We start from the raw sequence: 27,472 nt of genomic DNA, 5'->3' as shown, positions 1-27,472 counted from the left end.
ATGACTCGTTTTTGGTACTTGTTAATCTGGATCAGCTATCTGTTCTTTTATCACGTTATAGCTCAGAATGACCTTCTAGTGGACACAACCTTGGGAAAAGTTCGAGGACAGAAAGAGGACAGGGGATCTTTAAGCAGTACTCTCATAATTAGCTTCAAAGGAATCCCTTATGCTAAACCCCCAATAGGAGACTTGAGATTTAAAGTAAGTAGAATACCAGAATGTAGATTTTAATGAATTAATTTTCTCTCATTCAATTAATGAATTAATTTTCTCAGGCTTTATGAAGGAAACATTATACATAGCTTTTAAATATTTGAACATATTGAAACTTTCTCTAGAATTTCAAAATAGTAACGTGAAGAGACTTGAATTCCGGTTTTTTTCAGACTCCCGCACAACATGAAAATCTGTCACGGATATATTAATTTGAATAGACATCCCCGATTTACATCGGGGATGTGTTCCTATGAACAGCTTACATTTAGTATATGTTATGAAAGGGAGATACATTCCAGTAGTAAAATGTTTGGGGTCGCCAACTTAGATTCACTTAGCTCATTAAAAACAACTCAATATCAAAACAAGAAAGTAGTAAACACACACACACACACATTTTGCACTATATACGTAAACATTTATTATTTACATACTGTATTAGTCATATCAAATTATTCATATTTTAAAAAGTCAAGAAAAGCAATCTGAGCAAAATTTATTTCCTCTCTTGATGCAGATCATTAAAGCAGCGCAAAAGGACGCTTTAATATTTGAATGAATTGCAAATTGCTAAAATAAACTGCTCCGTTCCACGGAACAGTGGAAGTTTAGGCCATCTTAAATGAGAATAGCCATCTCTTTCTCGAACAAACTTTAGTTAGGAAGACTTCAGTCATCCTTTTTGTTGTGAACTGTTTTACTTGCGGTGTTGGCTCCTCTACATCATGCACTATTACCCTTTGTTGCCGAACTCAGTCAGATCCTCGTTGGGTAGCTCAGCATCGTGCAATTGCAGCTCCATGTAACTTATGCCCATGGAACATTGTTCCCACATCTTGGATGGTGCGCCCAAAACCTCTCTCAGGCTTCTAGACTCCATTCAATGGAGGGAAGTTATGTTAATTAATGACTCATCTCTAACAAAATCTCTCCACTTTTCGTCTCGTAGATGTTGTTTCTGCTGCATGTCTTTTCTATAGATACTTCAAGGGGCACTGTTCTTCTGAATTGGCTTTTAAAAATGCTGTTCTTTCTTCCAAACCAAAAACCCAAAAACGTGCCGCAACCAGTCAACATCCTTTTACTGTTCAACTTCCAACTTACAGAACCAAATTTTCTTCTTCCACATTTATTCCTTCAACTTCTGTTTTCTGGAATAACTTCCCTTCATACGTATTTCTTGAAAATTGCAATCTACAGAAATTCAAGTCTAATATCAACAAGTATCTTCTTTCATTTTCTCAATCTTCAACCTACACACGGTACAAAATACTATCAGTTCTAACACCTTTCGTGATTGGGGTTTTCATTAAAAAAAGTTAAAATATTTAAAGATAATAAGATATTAACAGATAAATAAACAAATACAGGAAGCTAATCATTTGATAGATCCCAGCGACGAAGCAGACAACTATAACTGAAGCTAAGGAATTTGACAATATTCGTGGTTTCATGAACAGTGTCAAAATTCTAGGTTTAGCTCTCGATTCGAACCTAAACTTCAAACAATATATCCTCTCACAATATTCCGAAAACTCAAAATAAAATAAATATCATGAAATACCTTACAAAGCATTGGGTATGTCATGCATTATGTTATGTTGTGTAAATTTGGAAATGCTGTGTTCCCAAGGCATCCTCCAGGAACTATGACTGGTTTCTGGATCCTGAAGTGGGAGGTTTCATGAACCCTACACCATATCTAAGACTACACTCTGTCCCCACCCATGACCGAACAAACATTAAAGAACTAATATGCATGTAATGAGCTCATTATACAATTAAATTTCTGAAATTTTTGTCTGATAACAGGAGATATAATTTTATTTTCTATGATATGTCCCTTACACATGGGACATATCATAGAAATTTCCATGTCCCTTACACATGGGGTCTACTGAGTGTTCTGCTATGCCACTGCACTGCAACACCCCTCGTAGACATTAAATCATTACAATGACTGTATTGTATGATGGAGTACGTTTCTCAAATTTCAGCTTACCATGTCCTATATCGTGAAGGCATTCCGTTCTTTCACTTGTCATAATGGTCAAGGACAGAATGCGAACGTGCGTGTGCGTTCTCACTTCATATTCGTTAACGCTCGGTTTATGCAGATGTTTATTTGTCCCTGAGCATCGCTAAAACGACCTAGCGAAGGTAACAATACCAAATACTTACATATCCAAGGTTGTTTCAGCTATATCTTTATGCGATATTCATCATCGTTTATTTTTCATTTGGAAGTGGTTGATCTTTGGTAGTCCTTTAATTATACTCTACTAGAAGAGGTATATTCTCATATCAAAAACGTGGAGGGCAAAGTTCACGTGGACGTACTTGGGCTCTCATCGAATGTTTGCACTTGATATGCTAGAGAGGGAAGATGAAAAATGGAAAGAGCTAGGTTATTCATCGAGGTCAGAGGAGTAGAGAATTATGTTTACAAAGAAGGGTCGATGTTGATGAGAAAAGTCATTAGCTGCCAGACAGATCAGATTATTTTCCAGTAGAAAATAAACAAAACAACTGGTCAATACCACGAATTTGGTAATACTACAAAAGTATTCACATTTAAGATATATAAACTCACTTTATTTTAAAAATGAGTATCACATAAAAATGTGACTTATTGTCAGATAACTTACATTTGCATATCAAATAATCATATCTAAAAAAAAAGGATATTTCCCAAAATTCGTATATGGAGGGAAGGCAATGGTTTATCCATTGATTCTGTTCTGCGTACTCTCCTGATTACATGTGCCATGAAATACAAAGCATTCATATTTGACAACGGCATTTGGTATTTGCTGAAGAAGTGGAAGGTCAGAGGTAAGCATGACATACTGGCTGAGAGAAGCCGAGGCGCCTTGAGACAGCTAATTACCTTTTTTTGCCATCAGATTACAATTTGAGTTCGGAACTGCGAGTGGCCACAGACAGACTGTGTTTACACACCTTTGGTGGCAGCTTAATCGGCACGATACATCGCCGACAGGCACTGATTCCCATCTATGATTGGAGGAATTTCTAAAGTCCGCTTCAAAAAAAAGCCGTAGTTAACCGATATCAGGAGGAGGGAAATAATTCCTCCCAACCTCAATGTAGCAACAAGTCATGCTACATGCTCTTCCAGTCTGACTGACATGATTGGGTAGGGAGGATGCCTGGAGAATGTTTACTACCTGAGAGTGTTATTGCAACTATGAATGAATGAGAATGGGCCTGTGGCACTGGATTCCATAGTTGTAAGTGAAGAATAATACAGCAGGGCCAGTGGAGGCAGTAACTAAGACAAATTTAATAAGCTAAGATTAATACAAGAAGCTTTCAGGGTGACGAACCCCTTCCTCAGCAAGTAAAAGTACATACATACAGAAATGAAAACATAATATAAACGTTAGGAATAGAATAAATACTAAATAGGCTGTGCGTGCTCAGATGACTTGGAGAGCGCGCACATGAACGCGAGATTGTACAGACATTCAGTCCCTAGATCAAGTGCTCATTGTTGGTGCACGGGGCGTACATGGGATTGCTGCCAGGGTTTATCGTGCTTCAAAACTATTGACTCTAAAATAGGGTGTAGCCTTGTAACTCTGCGGCGATTTAAGACTTTTGGACACCTGGATATATTTAACGATTCTATCCATAGGCGGTAACGATAGTGTTGAGATTGGTCGATCACTTCACAATCGCGTCTGGGGTTGAGGTCATGATGAGTTGACCAAAAATTCCCCGCGATTGCGGAGTGCTCAGTGTCACCCACGATAGGCGGATAGGAACACGATAGGCGGATCGACCTATCGTGTTCCGCGAGGCGGTCCTGAAGACGTCTGGAGCTCTTCCCTGTATAGCAACTGTCGTAATCGTGGCAAGTTACGCGGTATACAATTCCGCTGCGTAAGAGAGGGGCGATGGGTGTATTTACGCTCGAGACCAGAGATCGTAAACTCCTACCAGGGAGTTGAATGCTAGGTTAGGTTGAGAGGTACTGGCGCCTTAACCACTCGGCCACCCTGGCAAGTTGTATGCATTTCATGCGGTACTTACGCGGGATCTTAGAAATCTGGTCTGAGGTGCCCGGATAATAAGGAATATAGGCAGTAGGTACACTGTCGCGGGGGAACGAGGGCATCGGGTGAGTTGCAAGCTCTTGTGCTTGTAGCAGGCACACACACACACACGGGCTGGGTATCCACAATTGGTTAGGTCAGCTTTTACTCTGGAAACTTCGGTGCGCCTGGCTTCCTCTGAGCCGGAATGGCTCAAAGCTCGAGAGAGTAGAGCGCGTGCGTTGCTGTTTAGATGACGAGGAGCAATGGCTGACCTGTAGTTAGTGAATTGCCTGCACCACATTGGCTTTCGGTATACTGAGGTTCCCAGGTGTGGGCCACTCGTTTCACCAAAACATCCAGGAAAGGAAGGGACCCGTTCGCTTCCAACTCTAAAGTGAACTGGATGATGGGGGATAAGGAGTTGAGGTACTCCAACAGTGCCGCATCTGAACCACGGGGGATGATGGTGATTATCCCCCTTCATCCAGTTCACTTTAGAGTTGGAAGCGAACGGGTCCCTTCCTTTCCTGGATGTTTTGGTGAAACGAATATCTTAGTTACTGTCCCCACCGGCCCTGCTGTATTATTCTTCACTTAGAACTATGAAGTTGGGAGGAGTTGGAGGAATTTGTTAATATGGAGGTGTCGTGATCTGGGAATGTTTCTCGTGGTATGGACTAGGTTCACTGTTTGAAGAGGGTGGAACTACAAATATTTTGTCCTACTATCTGGATAATTCTGTGCGTCCTACATTGTGTAGTTTTATGTAATCGGGACAACAACACTCTATGTCATAAAGAAAGGATTTTGAACGTGTGGCTTGAGGAGAATAACATCGGAACACTGCAGCGACCTCAACTCGACCAAACGTCTCTAGAATAAATCGGAATGCCAAATTAGGTGAATGAAAAAACGGCCTAGCTCTCTTTGGGTTTAGAAGGATTGGAATATAATATTCCCAGTTCTCTGCCAAAAATCTAATCTATATACATCTATCTATCTGAAGGAATCATAACTACAAGTTACGATTGCTCTTAACTACAAATGTCATGTGACTTTTGGTAGGACATTGTGTATGCGCAACATGTTTAACGGCTAAAGGTGAATAGTTTCATTCTAATCGTCTTCAGAAAAGGGGTAACGTTCCTTTATGCCAATTACAATAATACAGATAATGGGAACGAAATATCCAGTTCTCAAACCATGACAAATATATTTCAAGACAACCAAAATGCCAAGAAACACATTTAATACGCGATAAGTCTCATTTTGATTTGAATATTGAAGTAACAGAATCCTCCCCCCAGCCCCGAATACTGAAGTAAGAGAATTCACCCTCTAGTTAAGGCAATGCAGAGAAAACACGCGACAAGAGATATTATGGATTTATTTCACCAAAGGTTTTGGGGAAGACCCAAACATCTGACATTTTGGTTTTGTGCCATTTATTCATAAATGACACAAAACAGAGCGTAGCTTGATTTTGCACGTAGTACTGAGCAAACTAAGTTTGCGATCTCATATTCAGCAGTTACTCGAGCTCACGTAACTGCTGAATACAGTGATGCTGTTATATTCTTTACCTTGTAAACTCTTCTGACCCTATGTGGCTATCCTGGAGTATAAACAGAAACCTTATATTTAAGTTTATTGAAAACCAATTTGTAGCATAATGGATGGCCCTTCTCATAGAACCAGAAATAGAAAGTTTTTAATATGACTTTTTTCTTTGTTATAGCCTCCAGAACCTGTAGAGGCATGGGAAGGAGTCCTTGGGAAGGCTAATGACATGGTTCTGTGTCCCCAAATACCAAGATTTAGTAGCTCACAATCGGTTTTAGGAGGGGAAGACTGTCTGTACCTGGATGTCTACGTGAAGACAGTGAGTGCAATTGTAAACTTAATGAAAAAACACATTTAGTACTATAAATACTAAAATTAATCTCTGATTCAGTTACCATTCTCGTATGCAATTTACTTATAAGTGATAGTTAAAACAATGTGTATATATGGCTTATTAAGATATCAAATAATAATAATACAATACAATAGATATTTAAATAATCATAATAATACAGGGCGCAATTAGTCCACTGGTTACGACGCCGCACCACCAATATCATGGACCTGGGTTCGAATCCCAATGGGAAGGGGGAAAATCGTGAAAGTCGCTTCATTGGACTATCTCCCGAAGGTCGAAGTTACGGCTGAGAAAGAGAGTGGTGCTATCTTGTGTCGCTCCCATAACTATCGCCCACCACTGGATGCAAAAGCCAAAGCTAAACAGGTCTCCCTCCATAGTTGGATGAAGATGAGAAAAATAAATATTTAACATACTGCATCGAGTGTGGAGCAGGATAAAGTCACTCGCGTTCAGGTATTAGGCAGAGGGGTCGGCTCGAAATGTGAGAGACAGTCTCCCAAGGAGGAGAGTGGAGCTACCCGTATGGCTACCACAACTGAAGAGCAACACTACCCAGCCCAACCAACTGGAGTCCTCGTGGGTAGCACAGTTGGTAGGATAGCCGTCCTCCCCACATCGGGTGGAAAAGACCCCCGTTCGAGTCCTGACGTACAGCACTGACGCCAGAATGCAATCTGACCTAGACAAATGTAAGACCCATGGATTGCATCAAGGACATCAGTCGGACGAAACTACCAGCTGAAGAACGGTAAAAAGATTGAAGCCATGACAGAGGGAGAGATCTAAAAATATCTGGGGATGATGCAGTTCCACCAGTTAGAACACAAGGATATCAAGGCCAGCTTGACTGGGAAATGCCATCAGAGAGTGAGACGCCTGCTAAAATTAAAGAAAGCTGAATGGCGGGAATATGGTCATAAGGCCCAGTATTAACGCACTCCTTCGGGATCATAGACTGGACCAACGTCGAACGAAGAAGGCGATTAAAAACCTGCGGGATTACTTCCAGGAAAACACAGCACAAATCTACCAAACCATAAGAAAAACAGACAAACGGCATTCAACCTTAACAGGAAACCATACTCACACAGACAGAAGAAACAAAGACACAAAGATGGGCGAAGAAGCCACTCCATGGTAGACACTACAATGACTTCCGTGAAGATTACGTAGAAAGGATGGCTTCCAACGCTGGGCTCACGAACGGAAAGCTCTTCCCTGAGACCGAAAGTTTCATGCTCACCATCCAAGATCAGTTGATCAACACCAGGAACTATTAAAAATACGTCGCCAAGGTGTCCGTACTGACAGATGACACATGTCAACGATGCTACCTGGCCCCAGAAATAATCCAGCACATCACTGCAGAATGCAGGGTGATCAACCAGACGGAGTACACTCACAGATACGACCAGATGGTCAGGTTACGCAAAAATACCAGATGATCAAAGGAAATCTACTGTATTCCAAGTAAGTCCAATGTCAACAAATATCTTCTTTCGTCTTCTCAACCTCCAACCCAAGCACGGTACTAAGTACTATAGGTTCTAATACCTCTCGTGTTTGGGGTTTACATTAAAAAAAAAAAAAAAAAAGCCTCAGGCCGTACTACAGACCCCTACTCAAAGACTATACTGGGACTTTGCCATTATAGCGGACAAGATGATCCCACACGACAGACCAGACATAACCCTCATCGACAAGAAGAAAATGGCTACCTACCTGATCGACATAGCGGAGCCCAACACCAGCAACCCCCAGAAAATATATGAGGAAGAGAACAAGCATTACTCAGACCTAAGACAGAATGTTAAAGAAAAATGTGGCATATAGAACAAGTAATGACCATCCCTATCACCGTGTCAACCACCGGCATGGTGGCAAAGAGCCTCTATAAGAACTTAGCAACAACACACCTCCCAGAGAACACTTACATGGAACTCCAGAAAGCAACAATCCTGACCATTTGTAGGACAGTAAGAGAGTTCCTCACCAATAATACTTATTTATTTCGAATGCATTCCTCGTCAGGATCCTTGGATTTCACTTGCTAATAGCACCCGGCCTTGAAATTGACTAACTCAAGATACTGAGGAAATCCACGACTACCAACAGTGGTCTCGAATACCGCACACTCCACTCAGTACAGCCATGCGCTCATGCTAACATGGCTACCGGGGCCCCACCAATAATACTAATCGGACATAACAACCACCCCACCCATCTGGTACGAATACCCGTTGCGGGGTGGGGGAAACCCATTAGGAAAAGAAAGAGATAATAATAATACAGAAAATAAATGAATAATATTACTAAAATTATGCATGACGTATAGAGGAAAAAACTTTAATCAGTCAATTTATTTTTAAAAAAAATACACAAAAGTTTAATTCATTTCTTGTTGCAAAAACACTCAACTAAGTTCAAATAAAAATGAAATTTAAGTTTCATAAATGAAATGTGGATGAAATTCCATAAATACCATAAACTAGTAATTGTAGCTGAGATTTAATATTTAATTTGTGAAAAGTGTCAAGTAGTTAAAATACTTTTAACATAGAGGAAGAGTTCTGGTATCCAATTAGAAGATTCTTTTGGAATTTTTGAGGAATGGAAACTTTTTTGCATAATCAAAGAAACATAAATTCAGTTGGACCTTTGCATACTGAATTTCCGCTTAAATATTCAAACATTCACATCTTTGTTGTTGCTTAGACCTATTAAGTTTCACCGGTCAGTCTCTTATGAATGATAAAAGTTATCTTTCGTAATACGTATATATTTATTGGGAAATCAATCGTTCCGTGAACCCTGTCAAAATGAAATATAACCCTTGCGTTGACTAAATTTATGTTTAAATATTGCTCAACCTGAAAAAAAAAAAAAATAAATAAATAAAAATAAATAAACTTTGAAACACAGCCTGAGGAACAGACAAATTTGTTTATAAAGTATGCAACGAATTCTTCTCTGCCTCTGAAAAAAATAATTCATTTAACTAACGGGTAGATATCGGAAATGCCTTTTATTGATAGACCTTTGGAATACTGTTCTGGGCACCAGGAAAATTTTCCAGTCCTCATTCTGTCCGTGGGCTCCACGTTGTGCAAGTATATATATGCCTACTGAACATATACTGTATTTTGCACACATTTTAAACTATGTTATTGTTAAATTTGTGAAAAAAAATTATAATATCTTTTGCGATACAAGATTATCAAAAATATGTTTTGGGTATTTTGTTCTGTATCCTTGTTTGGTCGTATGCTGGTTTATCGGTTTACACGGTTTATCATATATTATGTCTGGGCAAGTGTGTGTGTTCACAAACCGATTTGCATGTTTTGAGGACTAAGAAACTGGAAGCTGCTATATTACCTATAAAAGATAAGCAACAGCCCGTCACACAATTCTTTAAGCTGAGTTCTATCTCCTTTGCATCTAGTTCTTCCATCAATCAATTGTCCCTATCACTTCCCTGTTGTACCTTATTTATTTATTTTTATTACAGGTGCAGTTAAATATTTACATATATATACAGTATATATATATATAATTTACGTTACTCATTTTTGTCATAACTGTTGTTTAAAAAAATTGTTTGTTTTGCAAGTCGCCTATAAACGTAGCCGGGCTTTTATTTCAATTAATGCTACCCCTTCTCCCAAGGAAATTATTTCTTAACCTAAACGCTAAAACTGACAAAACAGATATTTCGACAGATATTTCAAAAATAAAATAAAAATTATCTGTTTCACCAATGAATAAAATTTTACAGCTCACGTTTAGCGTAGATTAAACAATGTCCACGCGAAATTGTAAAAGTAGGAGGCGCAAGGATTTTAGATACATAGAGAGATAAAAAAAAAATACATATATAGTCTCTGAGGAATGTCTCTGCTTGCTACCTGGGAATCTAAAACCCTGATGGAACTGATATTCAAGTACTACTTGTGAGTCAAGAGGACTCACATCGATGAATATCCGTGAAGTTATCTAAAAAAGTTATCGACCTCAGTAATAAAGAAACAACTTAGCCAATTTTTTGAAAATTTTTTCAATATATATCCTCTTATTTTCCTCGCAAATTTGAGCCCTGCACAGTTTCTGAAGAGTTATAAGTATTCCTGGTACACAGGAATATTTATACCTCTTCAGAGACGGGGAGAACTTACCTTTGATATGGCTAAGTGTTCACAGAGGATAGCCAATACTGAACCCCTCAAAAATATTACATTCTCTGGCAATTATAGATATTTTAATACATTTATCCTGCATAATCAGGTCTTCAATTTTTTTGCCCCTTTATTTTTTATTTTTTGGACTATTTCTTGAGTTTTCCGCTCAGGACAACCACGTTTTAGTGGTCGTCCAGAGCTGGGGGGGGGGGGGGGGGGATCATCTTCTATGGATTCTCGAACCAATTTAAACTGCTTAGACCAAAATTTTATCTGATATTCAGAAGGAACAGCATTACCATATACAGTTTTCGTGCGTTAATTCGTCTTTGTCAAAAATTTGATAACGGCCCGATGCTACAATTTTGTGATATCCATGTTTTCTTTTCGGATGGCTACTTAAAATCTCTTCTGTTCTTCCATAATTGAGCTGGACTTAACACAAATCAGATACAGACATCATGAAAGTATGATGAAACTGCAATTTAAGCATATTTATAGTCAACGTAAATAACTACTTAGAAAACTGAATAAATAATAATAACTTATTGAACGTCCCCTCACTCGTGTACATACAGTATATAACAGAATGCATACATCACATGGAAAGAAGCTATAGAGAAATAAACTATGAAATACATTCTTTATATATATTCTGTAGTAGTTTTTCCCAACATTACGACCACTTATCTAATGGTGGGCATGTCCTCCTCTTGCCACCAGTACCGCCGCCACACGGCGAGAAATGGACTCTGTAAGGCCTCTGAACGCTGGAGGAGGTATGTTGTGCCATTTTGCCAAGATTGCGTCCCGTAGATCTGCGACAGTCCGTAGTGGAGGATCCAGACGCCGAATCTGTCGCTTCACTTAATCACAGAGATGTTCTATGGGATTCATATTCAGCTAATTCGGCAGCCAAGGTAGCACCTATAAGTCACTTTCATGTTCGGATTCTGCGTGTTCTGATTCCAGGAGTGGCATGCACAACATCCAAAATCTCCTCCTCTACTTCAGGAGTCGTAGATCTTGGTCGTCTCTGTCGGCAGAACGAGGTGTAAAGGTCTCATGTTCACAAAGGCGGCCGTGGATACCTTCAAACGTTTTCCTGTCTGGACATCGTTCTGGGAACCTTTCGTGGTACAAACGATGAGCCTCCAGAGCATTGCCGTCCTCTAAACCGTAAATAAAGTGCATATCCGCTTGCTCCTGATTCGAGTACATGGTCGGAATGGAAAACCACCAGATTCTGTCAGTACCTTGTGATGAAGGAAATCGCCTGTGGGAGATAAGACATTCCGGTTAATAACTTGGGAACCAAGCATTTCCGGAACTATGTTGATATAAAATATTTTTATTGTCTACATATGAAGAACTCATTCCTGAAGTTATGCCGTGTATTTTTGAGACACCCTGTATACACCAGAAAATTCGAGAAAGTAGTATTAATGGATACGTATTCAATTTCTCTGTTTCTTTATCCGTTCACCAAATTTAGTTGCGAATTTTTTAAATTTATGCTCTTTTCTTCTTAGATTCCCAAATCCAATGGTAGCGGCAAAAAGTCTCCTGTCATTGTCTACTTTCATGGGGGTCGCTTTGAAGAAGGGGGAAAGGACCATTATGGACCAAAATATTTTCTGGACAGAGGCAACGATTTGGTTTTGGTGATTGTAAACTATCGTCTTGGTGTGTTTGGTAAGTCTCTATATGTGATGCTCATTATAACTCAATTAAGCATTATGTTTTGCCCCTGTAAGAGAGCTCTGCAATATGACTTACAACATTTTACATATATAAATAAAAAAATATGAAGTGCTGGCTACATAAACATAGTTATCAATGTTATCACCTTGTTTAAACTTATATCAATTAGGAAGGTTCCCCCCTCACTCCACTGATTAACTTTCTCCAGGTAGCACAGTGGATATGGGTTCAAGATTGGATTCGAATCCCGTCAAGGCGGAAGCAACTTTTATCGGCTCTTTTCATATAGTCCAATTAGTGGGTTTCAAGTCAGGGCGTATGTTTTTATCTCCAGGAAATTTGGGATTTTCGTCAAGCAAACAAGCAAACCGACCGAAAAATATATACTATTACAACCACCATCTACTGATGCCTCATAGCCTTATTTTTTCTCAGCCATAACGAGCTCTCGCTGGTAACACAGTGCCTATAGCCACTGACCTCTTCATATCAGTTGGAAAAGGGTTCGAATCCCGTCAATGGCGCAAGAAATTTTTATGTATAAGTCGCATATAAATCGCATCTTTGTACTAGTAACTGTCTCAACTGAATATTATTATTATATTAATAAGATATTTTGTTTTCAGGTTTCCTAAGTACCCAAGATCCCAACATAGCTCCTGGTAATGTTGGTCTTCTGGATCAAGTCAAATCACTTGAATGGGTGAAAAGAGAAATCGAAAACTTTGGTGGGGATCCAAACAAAGTGACCATCTTTGGACACGATGCCGGGGGAGTCAGCGTTTCGATTCACCTTTTGTCTCCACATTCACAAGGTAAATCAATTAAAACAGATATTATATAATGTATTATCACGACTAATTACAAATCACTTACTTAAAAAGAAAAAAAAACGATGCAAAAACTCATAATAATACTAACTCATAATAATAGAAATACCAAGTACAGTAAACCCTGGATAATCCGGAGTAATGGATAATCCGGATTAATCAATATTGATACTGATTAGGACCTCATTTGATACTGATTAGGACCTCATTTGATACTGATTAGGACCTCATTTGATACTGATTAGGACCTAATTTGATACTGATTGTAACCTCATTTGTCTTAATTTTGTATATAATGTATAACTGAACATAAAAAAAAAATTGTTTTCCTCCCCCTCTGGAGTGGGCCCCCAGAGGAATCTGGCCCACCTTTTGGCTACATCAGGTGGGTCAGCATTGCGAATTGGGACAGTACGAGCACTACTGAAACTGGTCCACCTTCCCGTGGTGTGGACGAGTACCCAGGATCATCTGTGCAGGTGACTGATACTTCTGGGTAGCCAAGAGGCCAGAACAGAACAACAGAACACACACAAAATAAACACAAACTTCGTCACACACATATCTGGCCCATTTGTAGTGATACTGTTCTTCACAGTGATACGAGGCGGAGTTGAACTGACGTTCTAGGAGCCGCCCTTTACATATACACATGTCCACATGCTCACATTTCAGGCCCTGTTTACACAGATTTTGTAGTCAAGACAGAGACAATTTGCGAAGATGGACCCAGGGCCTGGAGCCGCTACAAACAGGCCACATACATAAATGTCATTGAGTGTGCATACAAGCATTTCTTTTACTTTTGAGTCTTGAGAGTTTTGTTGTGTTTTACAATTTTGTAAGAGAAGCTCCATTTTCTGCTGGAGTTTCTTACACAGGTTCGAATGATTGTAAATAGAGAGTGTTTCTGTTTACGTATTTTTGTATTTATGTAAATAAATAAAAAAATAAAAAAAACCCGAAAGATCGGAGTCTGCGCGGTAGCACAGTGGTATCGTCACCGTCCTCCCCACACCGGGTGGAAAAGGCCCGGATTCGAATCCCGTCGATGACGCGAGGAACTTTAATGGGCTTTTTTCACTCCGTGGCTGAGTTAGTCGGTCTCAGGCGTAGATAGCAAGGTTTTTTTCTCCCCAGAGAACATACGCAATTTACAGACACAAACACGGGTTAATGTAATCAATTACGAATAACTACAATATAATAATAATAACCCGAAAGATCGGGAGCACCTTATTCTACGGGAGGAGGAGCACTACAGAACACTCTCACTTTGCACACGAGCTGTTCTCTCGACTAAGCGCAATACCGCACCTACCCCAGACCTAATGCCGGAATCCCAGCAACTCGACGTGACTACCGGAAGGGATAGAAAACAAACCATGGCTAATATGAGTGACATCGCCCTACACTGACCTCCTGACAACTAAACTATTAGTGTATTTAATCCCACCCCAGAAACGACCTCTGGACCTGACAATTGCAACAGATAAACAACCATGAACATGATCTATTGGATGGGACTCAGGTCCCATGTGTGACACCATTCTACACAGTATGCAGAATTGGTCCAATTATCTGGTATCCAGATAATGGGACCAACAGTGAACATGACCTCATCTCAGGAATGACCCATGGACGCGATAACTGAAACAGACAAAACATGATAGATTCAACCGGACGGGACCAAGATCCCATGTGTGACACCATGCCACACTGACATCCAGATACATGGACCAGTGGCGGAAGTGACTTTACCCCTAGTAGGACCTCTTGGACTGGACTACTGAACACCATTATCGTGACGCCTGTATTGGACTTGCAGACCGATCATGCTGCCAAGCGCACACGCCATGTTGGCGACCTATGGCGGCTTCCTTGCCCGGCCCTTTTCTCTCCCACTCCAGCGGGGAGAGGGGACGGCCCTGTTGTCTCCTCCCCTCTTCGCCATCTCCATTCTTCCCTCTGGTGGGGCATGGGCCTGCCCCATTGACAACCATCTGGGTCGCCTTCCCTATCGACCTCATCCTTCTGACTGTATCCCCCCAATCTTCATTCTCCCCACCCCACTCTATCTGTACGCAAGGGAATGCCCCACACACCAAAAATAACCGTATCGAAATTACACCGTTCGCTCACCATTTTGGCCTTTCCAATCCTAGCGCAATTTCCACACGCCGCGGTTTTATATTGTATTATTATTTATTTATTTTTTTTTGGTTCTAGACACTGAAATCTCAGGAAACTAGGTGGCAGGACCTGCCAGGGTACTAAATTAAACTAGTGGGTACCTGGTCTGCCTCGACGGGGTGAAGTGCGGGCAACGTTGGAACTCAAAAGGAGTCCAGCGGCTAAATGGCCTGAAGAACAACGGTACACATTACACACTCACATGAACCACACACTTTTAAATCTCTGGCCTTCCCAGTGAAGTGGTACACCCACAATGAAAGCAGCGCGGAGATGGGGGAACCCCTGGTGCCGTTAGACACTGAACACACTTTACACTTATGGAAGCAGTTTCAGGAGAGAGAAATCATTACAAGAAAAGGTGGCCAAGGTCGCCCGAGGACTGCGCAACCAGAACAGACTGCTATCTGACAAGACGTAATGCTATGATGTTCTGTCATCAACTATCGCTTAAGATTGCTGCGGCCACAGATGAAAACATTTCCAACCGGACTGTGTTCAGCAGTCAGCTAAGGTCTGCGCTGGTGGAAGAATGAGATTTGTTGCCAAAGGTTCTTATAAACACCCTTATATCGAGCATGATTCACCGCAGCCAGGCCTGTTTAATTGCTGGAGGGGATCATGCGCCGTACTGATGTCATGGGACCATATTTCCGAGCAACTTGTACCGACTTCTGTAATGTAACCTTTTTAGTAATTCTTATACAACCCCTATAATTGCCCCTTATACCTGTCCGAAGTTTCTCGCTGTCTCCTCATTTCATCGTTATTCTATGGTACACCACCGTACCAAATTCAGTCCCACTTCATCGCAAGCTACACAAGTTACACCACGTTTTCTACTTATTATGTTAATTTTGTCGAGCAGGGTACTTCTATTAAAAATGCTATTATACATATAATAGAACAGCTACTTATAGCTGCTGCCAGTGCAATACTGAAATCAAATACTATGAAACAACAATACAGTGGATGGTGGCCATGAGATTGCTTTCTTGCCAAAATGAAGCAAAATAAAGCATGGAATATTTTTCGCCGAAATGTTGGGATAGAGAATCTTATAAACTATTAACTATTCAGAGCCGATTCTCGCCGAATTTGCAGGAAAGCAAAACAGGATGCTTGTATTAGATTCACTTCTACCATCTGCAGAAACACTGATCCCATAATAATATGGAGAAAGATTCGCACCCTTCGTGGAAAGTGTCAGCAAACTTCGTCCGCAATTGTGTCTTGGAAAGGAAAACATATTTATTCTCCGATCAACATTGGAGAAGCATTACTGAAACATTCGCTGCCACCTCATCCTCTGCTACTTCTATGAAGGCTCATTTAGTCGCACAAAAAAGTGTGTGGAACAATATAAAATTAACATTGCTAAAATCGATCATTTTCATGTAATCTATCATTCACTGTTACTGAACTCAACGAAGCTAACCAAAATTCTCCAAATAGTTCTGCTAGACCGAATGGCATTTATTACATAACGCTTTGCCACCTTAACTGCAATTCCATAACAACTCCATATCAAAATTAAAATAAAAATGATAGACCTCCATGATGTTAAATTTTTAATTACAATTTGCCAAACGGCTGTCCTCGAGTACTCATCGAAAGTCTGGTCACCTTCATCAAATGGTTATATGAAAATTATTGAACGAGTTCGGAAATCATGTATCTATTACGTATCCCATACACTGAAACTGGATTATAACTACTCTGAATGGTACACCCGTTTACTTAGATCCGACTTTTATAAATAAAGCTGACGCTCCAGATTTACTAGGTATTATCGATTTTAAATACCTCTCATATCCACTTAGGAACCATCAGCTATTACAAGGTAAATTTTAAAGAACTAATCATTTGTATAATTATCATTTTAATCGAGTATCTAGAACACTTTATGAACTAATGGAAAGAAGTTGTATAACGTATAAACTTTACAAAATCAAGATTTTATTTTGTAAAGTTTATATGTTATACAACTTGATTTATACTGTTATATAACTCCATATAAATTAAAAGTCACGTGTCTGGATTTATCGAATGCAATCTCGATTTCATTTATTGGCAATACAGTAAGTGAGGCCCTTGTACGTAGCGCAGTTATTATAATCACCGGCCTCCTCACATCCGGTGGAAATACTTGAGTTCGAATCGGCCAATGACGCAAGAAATTTTTATGGGCCTTTTTCACAATGTGGCTGAGTTAGTTGGTCTCAGGTGGGGGTAGCATGGTTTTTTTTCTGTTTTTTATTGCATGTTTATTGGATAATGTGTTGTTTTTTATCTGCAATTGTAAGGTGTTATTTTTATATTTGCAATTGTAAGGTGTTGTTTTTATATCTGCAATTGTGTTGTTTTTATATCTGCAATATTACATGCTGTTTTTGTAGAAATTTCAATAAAAAAAAAAGAAAGATTACCTCTGACACTAATATATTAATTCTTTTATTCTAGGATTGTATTCGCATGCCATCTCTTCGAGTGGTACGGTATTTATGCCATGGGCTCTTGCAAGCGAATCTCGTGAAAATGCAATAAAATTATCGAGGTCTGTATCATGTACTACGAAGTCAATGCTCTCTATGATTCAGTGTCTACAACAGAAAAACATGGAAGAGCTTGTACTCGCTTCTAAAACCCATGGAAACGTAAGTTTTATTTTTTTGAATTGCACTTGCCTTCAATTTAAATACCGTAAATTAGATTACCAATAGCACTACTTAATTACTGGCTGGAATAAATTCTTAAGATTATAATATTTTTTTAAAATTTCATTAACAGTCGGAAGTATAATAGAGGATACATTTGCACATTTCCAGAGTATAGCGAGTTCTCCTGAATCCAAGGATGCACTCATTATTATGGCTGAAGATTTAGTTAAATCTTTTACAACTTTTTTAAATATAATTGGATATATCCCATCAGCCTCAGGCGCTTTGTTTGCCTTTAGCTGCAGAAGTTTCCCTTCCACCTTTATAAAATCATTTAGCTCTCAATCCGCATTATACAGATTTCTGCTAACCCTGTCTCTTAAAAACTTCTTCATACATAACCGTAGATGCAAAATTTATTCAGCTTATCAGCAATTTGAACATTATCATCAATAGTAATGTCATTTATATCCAATGTGCTCCATTTTCTTCCTTCTAGTGTTATACTTCCTTCAAACATATACAAAGGATTCCATGCTACGTTTCTTTGAAATCTTAACTGACTTCTTACAATCTGCCTTAGTCTATAGGAGAATTTTCGAGCTATTCTCCTATAGGCAAAACAGAATTAGGCGGAGGCGCATATTTTTCTTCAGATCATTTCTCCAATCACATAAATACAAAACAGACTTACAACACAAGCCATTAGAGTTGCCTCGATACATTGAGTTGCCTTGGTTGGTACCTTGTATCTTAGTACTTTGATTGCGCACTAGTTTGTGCTTGTAGAACGTTAGATGCCAATGCACCATAAACAACAAACAACAACTTGTAGAACTCTGTATCCCATTTCTTTTGGTTTTCATAGGGTATGTGTACTTTTCATTCCTAGGCCTACTACATTATATTAAACATATTAAAATGCCATTGCGTTAAATCTAATTTTTTGCTTTTAAAGAAATTATTTTTAACGAATTCGAAAGCATTTCTATAAATTTGGTTTTGAAGTTATTTCCAACACTTATTCCTGCACTAACTTAATCTCAATACGAACTTTGATGACGTTGTTAATGATTTTGCGACATTTTGATTCTCTGCTACTATGCTCCTCAGTTCGTCAGATATCCATTTTGGTCTAAATTTTAACAATATCTCAGCTGGTATAAAACTTTTAGTAGCCTCCATGATTCCTTCTCTGAACACTTCTCATTTGGCATTCGTATTTTTTAACATCAGTTGGTCTCACACGGTTTTAAAAATATTTAAGTCTACGTAATCACCTTTGCAAAAACAACATCCTTTCCCTCTACCCTGACAGTAATTATTTCTTTGAATAAATACCACATCAATACACTATGATCACTGCCACCTAAAGGTTTCCTTACTTAAAAATTCTTAATACGTGATGAATCATATCTGATAACCATATCAAGAATATTGCGGTCTCTTGTTGCGCGTTTAACATGTTAGTATAGAAAGTCATTCGGCAAGTTAAGAAACATTCTGCTACCGAGTTGTCAATAGGTGAGTTCCAACTGATATCTGGAAAGTTAAAATCCCCATAATAAGACATTTTGCGCTCTACAGTTAAGGGTTATTTTGTGTCTCCTTTCAACACTCTTCTTCCACTTGTTATTTTCTCTTCTGCATGGAAATTTGTTCATAGGCCAATTCCTAAAAAAGGCGGCAACTTCTTCCTATCTAATTATTGTTGTATTGCATTTACCTTAACACTTTCCAATATAATTGAGATATCCATCAACTCTTACATTATGTTGAAACTTTCTATCTGATCAAAGATAGCCCAATATAGATTCCATCAGTACTGATCCACTGACGACCTCTTGTTTCTAAGCTGGTTTCCCTCTTATGGTTTACCTTAAGTTTTTTTTTTTTTTTAATTTGATAGCTACGTAATTTTACGTAATCTGACTACTCACTGCAGATAATGTTACATGGCTCTCCGTCTTGAACCAATGAACGGATTCATTCTGAATTAATGCTGGAGTCTCCCGAAATTCTGTTTTTTCCCCGCCCTTTTCTCTCCTGTATATTAATGATCTTCTATTAACTGTAAATCCTGCCCATAATTTTCTGATGACAATAAGCTACATTCAACTTTCAAGTTTGATTAACTTTTACTCTACACGAACAGCCACAACTTCTCGAATTTCCATTACCAGTTCCTCAAATGTTGATCGTAATGTAATTCTCCCATGGAAAGCAGAAAGCTGAGCTAAGTTCAATCCTCACAAAGCTCAGTACAGTCTAATTTCTCACAAAAAACAGTCTTCTGTTCCCAAGTTGGTCGGCCCGGAGTATAAACAGAAAATTTATTTATTTATAAACAGTACTAAGAAAGGTAATCTCCAGTAAAGAAACATATTTCTTTACTGAAGGTTACATTTCTTGGAAAAATATTACCTCCACTATATTGGAAAAAGTTAGTGCCCAATTATCTTCTGTTCTGAAGAAAACTGATCGCTATATTTATTTATTCACCTTTTCAGGTTGAAAATTTTCTAAGTGGGCATTTAAAAGCAAAAGTAAGGTATTTAAAAAAGTAATATTTTTATAATTTTAATAAAAAACGTTAACATGAAAATAGAAACTTCGTTTTGCATGTAACAAGATATGGAAAATGCAACACTAAGTTTTCTCGAATCACTTAGTGCGGCCCGCGAAACAAATCTAACTTTAAATATGGCCCCTGTACGGGGAAAAGGTTGGACATCACTGCAGTCTAAACCATCAATCTGGACGAATTACTAGAATAGTGTAGGTTCCAATAGCTTTGTTTGGTGTTGTTCTCTATTATTTGCACCATTTCGTTATTATCGTTCCGGTTATGCCAAGTTGAAAGAGTTTGCAAGACCTTTCCTGTTTGGAGAGGTCCGAATTTCAATCTCTTCAATAATAGGATGAACTATAGAAGAATTTTCGAGCGAAACAATTAGGCGGAGGTGCACATTTTTCTCCAGATGATTTTATCACATAAACACAAATCGGCCTTACAAAATACGCCATTAGAGGTGTCACGATACATGAGTCGCCTTGGTGAACCTAAATAATCCATTCCATTCAAAGAACTTTCTTCTCTGATAAGGAGAAAAAATAATTTTTAATGATTTGTTTTAGATAACATTTCGGCCTGTAATCGATGACTGGAATCCGTCCCCTTTCCTGCCGGCACATCCAAGAGACCTTTACAAAAGCGGAAATGTAGCTAATGTCCCATACATATTAGGAGTGACAAAGGACGAAGGAGCTACAGAGTTTTATAGTAAGTATCGAATATTTTATTCCTTTGGGAAAAATTCCTGTCATCAAATCTGATTTTGGAAACTTTTTATTTTGTTTTCTGCAATGATTCTTATTCCCTTAAGTAATTTTTTTTCTCCTTTGCGCTTTTTTTTATCTTATGTACCTTGTACGTTTATATATACAAGCTATAAAATATAGATCTGTTATATACAATCTACTGTACTGTTATGGTATGCCATTTCCATGTGGTAGGCAATGGCATACCACCACATTATCTGATGCGACAGAGGCCATAACAAAATCAACTCCAAAAACTGCTGTTAAAGGAAGACCTGCAACTAGGTGGAAGGATGGGATCAGTGAGTTTTTGGGCGTGACATTTTGCGATGCCGCTCGTATAGCACATGATCGATGCATTTTGGAGGAATTTGTTGGTGGCCACAACAGCCCCTCAGGGAACTATGTGACTGGAAGAAGAAGAAGAAGAAGCAGCCATATTACTGCATCGAGTTCGCTATTAATGCTTTTATTCTTGTCAAAATGATTACAGTAATTGTAAATCCTCTGATCCATGCAGTTGTGCTGGTGTACAAAAAGAACAGGACTAAACTTGCTCTTCACTGCACCCTTTCCAGCAGATCTACATCCTTTCTGAAATAGATGTTCCAACAACTGTATACAATTATCAAGATATGGACTAACCAAGGCTCAACCTGTTGGAATGGTAACCGGTCCTACTTACAAAATTCCCGTACATAAACGCCATATTCTGTTCTAGCAGCGTGTCTGCTATGTTGAGAGCTTTATGTCGGATTTCACAGTTATCTATCAATCTTTTTTCATTTTCAACTACATTACATTTGTAGCTTTGTTAAGTAATACGATAATCTGGAATTACTAGGAGTATTACCGAAATGTATAACTTTACATTTCTAAATATTTACTGCCATTTTCCACAACCAACTGAATAATTTATCTAGGTCTTATTGAAGCCACATACCTTGTTTTCTGTTGTTTACCAACCTCCCAGCCTTTGCATCATCAACAAAATTTGACATAAAACATGTTGTGTATTCAGCTATGTCATTAACAAATATTAGAAACAACAAGGGACCAAATATTGAACCCTGCTGGATCCTTTCACCAAACGCAAGAATTTAGTTCACTGAGAACCACAGCTATTCATAAACATCCTTCGTTTTATATCATTTAGCTAACCTTTTATCCATCGTAGTACCGTTCCACATATTACACTTTTATTCCATTTAATAAAAAAAATGCGTTTATGTGGGACGATATCAAAACTACAGTCTACAGCCTTACTACAGTCTAAATATACACTTTAAAAAATATATTTTTTAAAATATCTTTCAAAATATGAAACAGCTTTCAAAAATACTAAATATACACGTTCAAAATATTGTTTTAATTTATTTAATTCTTTTGTGAGACGCTTACAATTAGTCACATTCGATTTTCCTTTAAAAAATCATTCGATTTTCCTTTAGCAAAGGCGTTTATGTGAGACGATATCAAAATTATTTCAGGAGAGCTTTTGAAACTGTTGCACATGGAAGACTACTGTACAGATTGGAGCAGTATGGCATTAAGGGCAAGTTTCTACGATGGATAAAAGGATGGTTGAGTGGGAGAAGACAGAGAGTGGTAATCAATGGATACTGCTCTACGTGGATTAAGGTTATTAGTGGTGTTCCTCAGGGTTCAGTGTTGGGCCTATTGTTGTTTTGTATATTTATCAATGATATTGATGAAGGTATATCAAGCTTAATATCAAAGTTTACAGATGATACAAAGGTTGGCAGGGTTGTTAATAACAGTAATGACAGTAGCGGTGTTACACTCATGGTATTGGAAAATGAAAGAGACCTGGGGGTAGTTGTACAGTCAAATATGAAGTTTTCTGAGCAGTGCAGACAGGCTGCCAGAGTAGGTCATGGGGTCTTGTCAATGATATATACAGGATTTTTTCTAGCAGGGATCAGGAGGTGCTTATTCCCTTGTATACGGCAATGGTCAGGCCACACCTTGAGCACTGTATACAGGTGTGGAGGCCTCATTTTAAGAAGGATGTGGAGCTGTTGGAACGAGTACAGAGAAGGGCAACGAGATTGGTGATTGGAAAAAAGGGTTGGTGTTACCAACAAAGGCTTAAGTTCTGCAAATTGCAGCTTCTGGAGACTAGGAACCTGCGAGGTGATCTAATTGAGGTGTATTAAGGCCTTGAATGGATTGATCAAGCTCAGTGCTGATGGGATTCTTTTTCATGCTCAGATTATTCGTCTGAGGGGGCATAAATTCAAATTGAGGAAAGACAATTGTAGAACAGATGTGCAGAAAGTCTCCTTTAGCCAGCAGGTGCTTGATAGTTGGAACAAACTTCCATCTGTCATTGTAAAAGTTGACAGCTTAAATAAATTCAAGGCAGAACTAGACAAACATTTAGAATGAATGGATCAGTGAAATGGGAAGGGTTTTTTTTTTGGCTGATGCTGTATAAGCTTGCTTTCTTGTATCATGTGCCTCTACTAATGCTAATGCTAATGCTAAAATCCATGCTGTGTTTCTCGTATAATTCCATAATTTTCCTTGCTACAGAAGTTAAACTTAGGAGTCTACATTTACTCATTTCATCCTTGGAAGCACTTTGTAAATTCGAGAAACATTCCTGGATTTTAGCCGTATTGTACTTTACCTGAGGCCAGTGATTCATGAATTATAATAGATAGGGGTTTAACAATCTGTCATGCTGCTTCCTTCGACAGCATAGGATAAATGAAATCCCATAAACTCTGCATGCCATTTTAGCATTCAAGCGTGATAATTTCTCTTCCAGTCCATTTTCAGTCGTCGCACAATCTTCGTCTGAGCCAATAATTCTTTCAAGCCATACTTGACACTAATGAAAAATATTATTGAAGCTGTCCCTACGGAGTAATGGTTGGTGTTTCAGCACTATTATATAGTGGACCATTATGGTTCAGTCCCTTATAGGGTTCATATATACAAAAATAAAAAAAATCTTTATTACTTTTCGCTTTCGTTGGCTCTCTTTTCAATTTGTCTTAGCATCTCTGACTCTTTGAGTCTTTACCAGGTCAGCAACTGAAATTCCTTGCATTTCGATTTCTGGCTTGGTGGTGGGAGAACAAGGGTGCAATTAGGGGAAGGGGGGGGGGCTCTGCCGGACTTGATTAAAACGAAATAACAAAAAATAACCTGCGTAATTTTTTAGATAAAACATCCGTTCCTTACTTAAAAATAAGGAATCTCTCCAAAAGAAAAATCCTAGATGCTCTACTGAGAGAGGACGTGCAGAGCTGTATTTGAATTGAATCCCAAATTTTGACCTCATGACGGAATCATGCAAATTATCTAGAAATGTAGCCTGTAACAATTTGTTCAGAAATTTTTGTACTAGATATGTAGTGCATATACAAATTAGCATATACGTTTGCACGAGAAAATAGTGTTCTTCCTTCATTTTTTATATTTAAGCTACTATTGATAGTTTCTTCTATTTCCCAGAGAGTTTGAAAGTATAAGAATTTCGATAATAGGTGATGCTGACTGTGCATACTGGAAAGAGATTGTTGCTGTAGTAGGGTTTTAGAAGCATCAGCGACTAAGGCCATATTGTTCCGTATATATATTTTCTGTAAATTGCATGTGTTCTGAGGTCGATTTTCTGTTTGTTGGAAGAAAAACCACACCTGAAACCGACTAACTCAGCCACGTTGTAAAAAAATACCCATAAAAATTCTTCACGTCATCGACGGGGCTCGAACTCAACCCCACCCTTCGAAGTCTTTTCCACGCAGTGTGGGGAGGATAGTGATTCTACCAACTGTGCTACGCACGAGGGAACTGTGAAGAGAACCCTTAACTTTAATAATATTATTCCTAATCACCATAATCGATCACCATTCTCTGTATGAAATTTAATTTCCTGTTTATTGGTTTTGAATTACTTTTATGATAAAGTTTATAAATCTGCATATTATTTAATATTATTTAATTATTTATCTTGAATGGGCAGGGTTGTTAAGGACACTAATGACAGTACGCTGTTGCAACAGGATCTAGAAAAGTTGAGCAGATGGGCTGAGAGGTGGCAAATGAAGTTTAACATTGAGTAAAGTACTACATATGGGAAGCAGTAACCCCAGAGTGACGTATCAACTCTGTGGTACTACACTGACAGTGGTAGAGAACGAAAAGGATCTGGGGGTAATTGTGCAGGCAGATATGAAGTTTTCTGAGCAGTGCAGACGGTCTGCAAGAGTAGCTCATAGTGTCTTGTCAATGATATACAGGAATTTTTCTAGCAGGGATAAGGAGGTGATTATCTCCTTGTATAAGGCAATGGTCAGGCCACACCTTGAGTACTGTATACAGGTCTGGAGGCCTCATTTTAAGAAGGATGTGGAGCTGTTGGAACGAGTACAGAGAAGGGCAACAAGATTAGTGAATGGAACAAAGGGTTGCTCTTACGAAAAAAGGCTTAAGTTTTGCAAATTACAGTGTCTGGAGACTAGGCACCAGCGAGGTGATCTGATTGAGGTGTATAAAGCCTTGAATGGTTTGAGCATGCTCAATACTGATGGGATTCTTCCTCGGAATAATCATGTCAGAGGGCATAAATTCAAATTGAGGAAAGACAGATGTAGGATAGAAGTTTGCCTTTAACCAGCGGGTTGTTGGTTGGTGGAACAGACTTCCATCCTTTGTTGTGGAAGTTGATAGCTTAAATAAATTTAAGGCTGAGCTGGACAGGTATTTGGAACGAACGGAGGGGTGAAATGGGAGCGGTTTTTTTTTGGTTGATGCTGCATAAGCTTGCTTTCTTGCACATATGTCTCTACTAATGCTAATTTTACTCAAAATTATTAAAGACAGTTTGTTTCAGTTGTTAAAAGTTCAGTGATATAATAAAGATAAATAAAAACGATAATAAAACTATACCATTAATTATATTCTGTATTTTATTTATAATGCGTGAACGTCAATGCAGTTGTAATTGTCAATTATTTCCACTTTTGGTTTATTTATTTTATTTATTGTTTTCTTACATTTCATAGCCAATTATCCGAAGGCAAGAGAACAAGGAAGTGTTGATGGTTTGATTGGTTACTTGATTGAACCCCATCTAATAAGCAAGAACAATACAAAAAGTATAATTAAAGCAGTTTCATACCACTACCTGAGAAGCTTAAATATTTTTGATATGCATAACAGTGCTCCTAATTTTACCGATGTAAGTAAATTTTAATTTCAGTTTTCAACAAATAGAGTTTAACGAAACTCTCAGCAGTATTAAAAGGGCTATTTATTTATTTTTAAAGTATTTATTATTATTATTATTTATTAATTTATTTTTGAAAACCAAACTGGTTGATCTCAGGGAAGTTTTATTATCAGTATAGTCTCTGACATTGAAATTACAGCATCCTGAAGGAATAGGAATACAGAGATGATACTTAGAGTAATGATAACCAAGGGGTTAAGGAACATATGATAAAAACTGCAGACGCTAATGTGTGTGTGAACACATCTAATGATGCTTACAATGGACCGATTAATATGATGTAAATCAACCATGGTTTTGTATACATTGAACTCAGCGTCCCGGCATGGAGTCATACAGGTGTCCCAATTGGCTCCTGAGTAATCCCACCAAGCTCTTGCACCTGGTCCCGCAGAACATCTGTTGTTGTTGTTGTAGGGTTTAAGGAGCATCAGCGACTAAGGACATATTGCTCAGTATATATTCTCTGTAAATTGGGTATTCTTGTGGTCGATTTTCTGTTTTGCTGGACGAAAAAAACCATGCTACCCTCGCTTGAGACCGACTAACCCGCGAAAGAGGCCCATAAAAATTCCTCACATCATTGACAGGACTCGAACACAGGTCTTTTCCACCCGGTGTCGGGAGGACGGCAATTCTACCAACTGTGCTACTCACGAGGGTAGAACATCCGTAGTCTACGTTGGCTGCGAGTGGACCACACGTGCGCGGACCTGGCCGGCCAGGCCAGTACATCCATAACACGATGACACCCAGAGGAAACCCCTGCGGTATGTGTTTGGGCCCTATCCTATTGAAAAATGGCGTCAGGCACGCCAGTAATAAAGGGGTGAGCGACGAGTTCCAGAATCTCGGCGATAGTCAGATGTCGTTGACGAACACCGGCGACGACGACTAACTCTCAAAACTGATCACTCCTCACCGCCATAACACTAGCGGGGTCGGCGCAATAAGTCCTTAGTTGTTGATGCGTCTAAAACCTAACAAGAACCAGCTCAGCGTGCAGTATGGAGTTTAACAATGGCTCTAGGATCATTGCGTTCACCAAGTCTCGTCGCCAAACGTGTGTGCCGCGATCATCGGGCTCTAAGCAGAAGTATGATTCATCGCTGA

The 27,472-nt window shown here is 38.8% G+C and overlaps 1 protein-coding gene across 1 annotated transcript; it reads left to right on the top strand.

Moving 5' to 3' along the window:
* On the top strand, nt 1-26,323 carry LOC150076068 (juvenile hormone esterase-like). Its single transcript, XM_090387249.1, has 7 exons — nt 1-204; nt 6,019-6,162; nt 11,915-12,077; nt 12,713-12,901; nt 17,573-17,766; nt 20,908-21,052; nt 26,133-26,323. The coding sequence occupies exons 1-7, from the start codon at nt 1-3 to the stop codon at nt 26,321-26,323; spliced, it is 1,230 nt and encodes a 409-aa protein (XP_090243375.1).
* Nucleotides 26,324-27,472: the final 1,149 nt, after the last annotated feature.

Source organism: Mastigoproctus giganteus, chromosome 13 (assembly GCF_048544385.1).
Source record: "Mastigoproctus giganteus isolate SK-2022 chromosome 13, ASM4854438v1, whole genome shotgun sequence".
NCBI classification, from domain to species: Eukaryota; Metazoa; Arthropoda; class Arachnida; order Uropygi; family Thelyphonidae; genus Mastigoproctus; species Mastigoproctus giganteus.
This window is presented reverse-complemented; position numbering and strand designations above follow the sequence as displayed.

Excerpts from the sequence above, each read along its gene's own strand:
- LOC150076068 (XM_090387249.1), top strand. The coding sequence starts at position 1 with ATGACTCGTTTTTGGTACTTGTTAATCTGGATCAGCTATCTGTTCTTT. Across the intron at positions 205-6,018 it reads TAGGAGACTTGAGATTTAAA|CCTCCAGAACCTGTAGAGGC; the intron begins GTAAGTAGAATA and ends TCTTTGTTATAG. Across the intron at positions 12,902-17,572 it reads TTTGTCTCCACATTCACAAG|GATTGTATTCGCATGCCATC; the intron begins GTAAATCAATTA and ends CTTTTATTCTAG.